Raw genomic sequence first — 6,602 nt, forward strand, 5'->3', positions numbered from 1 at the left:
TTGACAGATACCCCTCCATGAAGGCTGTCACAAAGCTGAGCTCTCCTTCAACAGCAGAGGCCTTACAGGCAAAGAATGGCCATGCTGAGTCCCAGGCTTTGTTCTGCTAACTTGAACTAAAGCAATTCTTGCTCAAAGATGCACATTTGATATTTACCAAGGGCAGCATTTGTCTAGGAACATGTACCCAGAGATTCCAAGTACAGCTTCCAGGACAGCAGAGTTGTTGGAACTGCTCTCTAAGAGCTGCAGTAACTGAGATGAACTATTTTCCAGTTAGTGGGCAAGACACAACCAGTATTCATATACCATTTATTGAATAGTTCCACTCTAGTGGATGAAAAGTCTGTACAAAACCAAACATTTCATTTACTTAGTCAAATGCCATTTACTTACTTAGTCAAACCAATCTAAAAACAGTCATCTCAATCAAAACCCACTGCAAATACAATAGCTTCTTTGAAGCCATGGTAACACTTAAATACGGTTAAGACTTCAATGCAGAAATTTGGTTTCTTGAGAAAGCTCGAGCGAGCCTCAGCTTCTGAAAGTTACAAAAAGGCAAAACTGTGTTTCACAGATACAGTCCACTGGAATCACCAACACTGGACAATAAGTACTTAGAGTCCTGAGATAACAAGGGAACCTGGTATCCTTTAGACTGTTTTCTGTTGTCCTTTCTTTCCAATGAGAGATTTGTGGATATGTGGTATTACACCTAAAGGAAAAACAATTAAGACAATGTTATTTCTCTTCAATTTTGCTAACTTTCACGCTTCAAAAAGGTCACAGATTAAGCTACCCCTGAATCTGTCAGGCTTATTGCCACAAACAGCGACAAGCAATTTACGTACCACCACCAGCAATTGTTGCCTTAATGAGCGAGTCCAATTCTTCATCTCCTCTAATTGCAAGCTGCAAGTGACGGGGAGTGATACGCTTCACCTTCAAGTCTTTGGATGCATTTCCTGCCAGCTCGAGAACCTGAAGACAGATGTTTTTGAAACAAGTTACACACATCAAATGAGACCACGTGCACAGCCTTAGCTACTCTCTACCCAAATGCACCGGTAGTGACAAGATGGCACACAATGCTTTTTAAAGAGTTCCTTCTTTGGAGCTCTGGATTTGGTTCTCTCCAAGAACAGTGTTCTACAGGAGATATGAAGTGCTGTAACTGCACATTAAATACTTCACACTTCCATGCTTTTTCTAGATAGTGGATTTTTTTTACCCTGTATTTTATGCAGGTAAAATAGCTGCGTATACTTCACTGTCTTCTGAGGAAGCACACACCTGGACCTGCTCAAAATGCATGAAGAGCTCACAGTTCAGCCTCAACCTGTGATTAGTGGACTCTGGTCCTCATGCCATTCTGGAGTTATTATCCTGCATGCACCCCTCCCAGGGGCTTTACCTCAGCTGTCAAGTACTCCAGGATGGCAGCACTGTACACAGCAGCTGTTGCTCCAACACGCCCATGGCTGGTAGTCCTGGACTTCAGGTGCCTGTGGATGCGGCCTACAGGGAACTGCAAAAATAACATAAGTAGAGCAGATTTGACCAGAGATATGTGGAAAGAAACCCACTACTCCAAAGCACATGACAGAAATGCCCCACTACAGAACACTATTCCAGCATTGAGCATCTCACCCTTACAGCTGGATCCCAACTTCACCACTCTGCAGCAGCAAAAGCTTAGAGACCATTCTCTTACCCAGTCACACAAATATGCAATAAGTCTAAAAGAACAGGACCAAGCTGGACAGTTCCTTACACTCCTCCAGATAAGAGTAATACTGCAGGATTCACACGACACACCCAGGAGATGCAAGGCTAACCCGACTTCCCTTCACCCACACCCCTCTCCGCTCACCTGCAAACCAGCCCGCTGAGAACGGGACACCGCTTTTGTCTTGGTCTTTCCGGAGTCCTTCCCAGCTTTGCCACCAGCCTGACGAGAACAGACGCGTGAGGCCCGGCGCTCTACCCACCGCCACCCCCCTCCCCCCCCCCCCCCCTCCAGCGGCGCACAGCCCGCGCGCAGTAGCAGCACCGCCGTACTCCGCATGCGCTAAGCTCCAGCCCAATTCCCCCCGATGAGACGCCGGCGCCTGCGCACTGCCCGCTACACTCAGTAGCGCGGCCTCTCCCTGCGCGCATGCGCGGCCACCACTCCCTCTCCCCGGCGGCAACAGTGCGCTTGCGGCTCGCCTCCCCGCCGCCCTCTTCCCCCCTCCCCCCCAGCTCCCTCCAACCCCCCTTTCCGCCGCCTACCGGCAAGCAGCACATCGGCGGCGCGCGCTGCCCGCCCGCGCTCCCCTCCCCCTTCGCCTAACGGTCGCTGTCCCTCAGCCTCCGCCATCGCGGCCTCCACCCGGCCCAGCGGCCTCCCCCACCCCGCGACTCCTCACCATCGCGAACCGGACCGCCGCGCAGAGATAAACAGGAGGAAGAGAGCGTCCCGCAAGCACCGAGCCCGGACAACGGAACCGACCAGCCCCGACCCGCCGCGATTCAAACTGCACCCGCTCCCGCCTTCCCCCGGCGCTTTATAACCGCCGAGCCGCCTGCATCCGGGAACCCCGGCCTCGCCGCCAGCCAATGGCTGCGGGCGGAGGCATGGCGCTCTGCCCCAGCGACAACCAATGGCGGCGCGGGGCGGTGCCGGCCGCGCGCTGTGGCGCAGAGCGAGAGGCCCCGCCTCCATTTAAAGGGACAGGCTCCGCGTGGGGGAGGGGGCGCCGCAGTGGCGGGACGGGGAGCGGCGCCGGAGGCCCTGGGAACGGTGGTGGGATCGGGCCGCCGTCCTGGGTGCGGGGGATCCGGCTGTGGTGGCCGTAGCCTGCCTAGGACTCAGCCTCAGCTGGCACAGACGTGCACTTGCTTCCTCTGGCAAGTGTGGTGTCACACTCCCGCGGCTGGCAGCCACCCTTTGTGTGTGTCACATCCAGCGGCTGTAGGGGCCGGGGGGAGAGGTGCCCTCATGACAACGACACGCACATGCTCTGGGTTTTATTTTTACCTCCGTCTTATATAAGAGGCACATGTTATCGAGGGCAGCCCTGCCTCAGACCTCCTGTTGATGACTGTTCCGCGAACCAAATTCAGGTCTCTTCTCGACTGTAACAAAGCAGTGCATCAACAGGGCACTCAAGTCCGTGTCTGTGTTTCCCCAACAAGACATCTCGCCCCCATTTTATTTGAGATAGCGTTTACAGCACACCGTCAGCATTTGTCACTTCAGAAAAAGGTGACCCGCCCATTCAGCCACAGTGCTCATTCAAATCCTTGTATGTCAAAGCCAGTTGTCTCCTTGGAGGTTCAGCCTGCCATGACCTTACCAACCTCTTCACAAAACCACCACTCTACCTGAGTGTTCATAGAATCATATCATAGGATCATAGAATGGCTTGAGTTGGAAGGCACCTCAAAGACGACCTAGTTCCAACCCCCTGCCACGGGCAGGATTGCCAGCCACTAAGTCAGGCACTAGATCAGTCTGCCCAAGGACCCACTGAACCTGGCCTTGAACACCTCCAGAGATGGGACACCCACAGCTTCTGTGGTCAGCCTGTTCCAGCACTACACCACCCTCTCAGTGAAAAATTTCCCTGACACCTAATATGAATCTCTTTTAGTTTAAAACCATTCCCCCTTGTCCTTTCACTGTCTACCCATGTAAAAAGTTGATCTCTCTCCTGCTTACAAGCTCCCTTTAAGTACTGGAAGGTTGCTATGAGGTCTCCCCTGAGCCTCCTCTAGGACGTACAAGCCCCTCATCCTCAACCTGTCTTCACAGGAGAAGTGTTTCAGCCCTCTGATCATCTTTGTGGCCTCCTCTGGACCTATTCCAACAGCTCTACAAGGAAGAGTTGCGAACACAAGGATCTCCCCAGCAGACAGACATTTATGAGAAACGATAGAGCTGACAGCACAAACTGGGGCTACTCTTCCTGACACAACTTTCTATTTTCCTTCAGTCATGTTTGAGCTCCACGCGGCCTGAGGCCTCGTCTGTGTCTTCACCATCCGCTGTGGCTCAGGGACTTTGTGATAACTAATGCTGCTGCAGGGTAGAGACCTAATTCCAGGCAGAGCAGCAGAGCACAAAGAGGCAGAGCCAAACTGAGAGATGGCACTCCTACATACATACAGGATCTGGCGTTTTATTTTTATGTAACTGTCTGATGACTCTATTTGAAGCATTAGTTTTTTATGCTGTCCTTCAGCGAGCAAGAAGAGAAGAGGTTTGGGTGTTCAAATAAAAACCAAGATTTTACAGAAGCCTGCAGAAATCAAGATTCCATTCCACTTGCTGTTTTAAAAACGGATTCTGTCCCAAGTCCTCTAGCAAGGACTGATTTACCCTTTTCCTTAGGGGTAGGAGAAGCTAAGTTCCTAGCCATGCAACCCTCTGGTAACAGAGATGTAGGAGAAGACTTATTTTCTCCCTGGTTACTGTCCAGCTATTTGCTAGAAAGGAGAAAGAAGAGACTGTCTCCTACCAGGTGGAGGTGATCCCTACCACAGACCTCCATCCCTAACAGCTTGCTGTGGCTGCACGCTGTCAGCCACTACAGGCAGCTTGGGCTGCATGGGCAAGGAAGCACAACACCAGAGGGGTTGCTTTGCCCAAATTTGCTGGTAGTAAATGTGACTCCTTTTAGCATGCACCAAAGATCAGGGTGGGTATTATTAAGCTAACATAAAGGTACTGAGTATAGACAATATAGAATTATAGAGAGTTAGGGAAGTGTCGAGTACTTGAAACTCACCTCAGATAACTTCACACCAGCCCCACAGTCTAAACTCACTCTTTATAGTTAGAAAGAGAGAAATTAAAACTAATTCAGATACCCCAGCATAACCCCAAAGCAACCTAGACCCAGTTATGAATGTAAATAACTCCCACCTCAATTCTGCATGCACAAAGGAAGCTCTTACCACCTCTGCCTTCCTGATGCAGACGCTGCCCCACACATGTTATCCAGCTTTTATAACATAACCTTCTGGTGGTGTGAAGATGCATGTCTTGAGTGGGGCAGAGTAATTGGTCTTTATTGGTCCAATTAACATTGCTAGGTCTCTCAGATCAGCTTGGACCATTTGCAGGACTAATTTTCCTCTATTTGCAAAGTACACAGTAGACGTAGTTTTTGCTTACCATATGAATTTACGGTTCTGTTTTCTGGCATTTCTAGTTGGTAGCATCCAGCTAGAGCACGTCAGGAAGCATTTCTTTATTTTGGCATTGTCTGGGTACTTCATAGGGCTGTGACCTTCAGGCAAAACTAGTTGCCAGTTTTAAATGGATGTAGAATCAGCACCAGTGCCCATGGCTGTATTTGAAAGGACAACCTCCCTGAGGTCTCCCCACTGGCAGGCCATTGTCTGCATTCTGGTAGCACTGTCATGCTGTGCATGATGATGAATAGGGGCAGTTGTTTGTTTTAACAGATACATTTATTAATCTGGTATCTGGAAATGGCTTCACATGTCTCTATAATAGATCTGCAGACAACACGTGTGTGCTGATTACTGGAGAGACGTGAGTTCCCGCTTGTGCTCACTGTACACTCTTGTATCTGCTATTAATAGTGCTGTGATGACTGGTCTGAATAAATTTTTATCTTGTTCATATTTAGCCAACTGTGAAAGGAAGCTCCAGGGATTTAGGCAAAACAAAGTGAGAGCCTGCCAGAGACAGTGCCAGCTACATGTCCTTGCCCGCTCCTCCCACTGCCCTATGCAGAAGGCCTCATTGCTGTGTGCCTCATTCCTCCCTGCAGTGGGAGGACTGATCCTCCCCACTTGCTGCATTTGAGCTCCATCCAGCAGGGTAACAGACATAGGTAATATTTATGCCGTATTTTGCTATAAAACCATATGTGAGTGCAGCTCCAACAGTGTTCAAGTTGGTGAACTCTTAAGAGTGGATCCAATCTGTCCTGTGCTACTGATGCCCAGAGGACACTTCAATTAGTCACGTGCTAATTATATCAATGTGGCTATAGCAATTTCTTTTCCCTATAGAGAAGCCTGGAAAACTTCCCTGAGGCAAACTGGCCACCAAGATTCCAAGGCAGAGGCTCTGTGTGCTGCGGTAAAATCAAGGTGTTTGGTTTGAACTGGCAACATGCTAGGATCGTGGTCTATTTTGATATAATAACCTTCCTCCATCATTCTTTCAATGATTATACGTTTCTCCAATCAGATAGATCACTGAAAAATTTACAGTTCATTCTGGAAAATGAACAGCAAACTTCAAAAACCAAATGGGAAAAGATGAACGGTATTTTACATCTGGGTTTCAGTGCAGTCTGTTATTCCGCCCTCTACTCCCCTCCCCTCCTCTTCCCTTCTCCCTTCTCCCTTCTCTTCTTCAGTCTAGGCACCGATGATTAACTCTTTACAGCCACAGCCACGCATTCTTCTTACAGCATTTGACATCCATCTTTCAACTGAAGGGAAGCATCAAAGCGCTTCCAGCCCTGACCACGTCAATGCAGCGAAGAGGAAAAGAGAAACAGTGTGACTAGAAAAAACTTTTGATGTGAAAAATAAATGAAAGTAGTGTTCTCCTGAGCATCACTGGCTTT

The 6,602-nt window shown here is 49.4% G+C and overlaps 1 protein-coding gene across 1 annotated transcript; it reads right to left on the reverse strand.

Annotated features, from left to right (window-relative positions):
* Positions 1–298: 298 nt before the first annotated feature.
* Positions 299–2,530, reverse strand: H2AFZ (H2A histone family, member Z). The gene is made up of 5 exons (NM_001031374.2): positions 2,415–2,530; positions 1,877–1,954; positions 1,418–1,531; positions 855–984; positions 299–718 (listed from the first exon to the last, which is right to left on the reverse strand). Exons 1-5 carry the CDS (start codon positions 2,415–2,417, stop codon positions 657–659), a joined length of 387 nt encoding a protein of 128 aa, NP_001026545.1. The 5' UTR covers positions 2,418–2,530; the 3' UTR covers positions 299–656.
* Between the last annotated feature and the right edge of the window lie 4,072 nt (positions 2,531–6,602).

This window comes from Gallus gallus, chromosome 4 (assembly GCF_016699485.2).
Source record: "Gallus gallus isolate bGalGal1 chromosome 4, bGalGal1.mat.broiler.GRCg7b, whole genome shotgun sequence".
Classification (NCBI taxonomy): domain Eukaryota; kingdom Metazoa; phylum Chordata; class Aves; order Galliformes; family Phasianidae; genus Gallus; species Gallus gallus.

What these genes read in the sequence shown, in the direction of transcription:
- H2AFZ (NM_001031374.2), bottom strand. An exon ending in TGGAGTACTTGACAGCTGAG is followed by an intron (nt 985 to 1,417) that starts GTAAAGCCCCTG and finishes ATCTGTCTTCAG; the next exon opens with GTTCTCGAGCTGGCAGGAAA. An exon ending in GGCAACAATTGCTGGTGGTG is followed by an intron (nt 719 to 854) that starts GTACGTAAATTG and finishes TTTTTCCTTTAG; the next exon opens with GTGTAATACCACATATCCAC.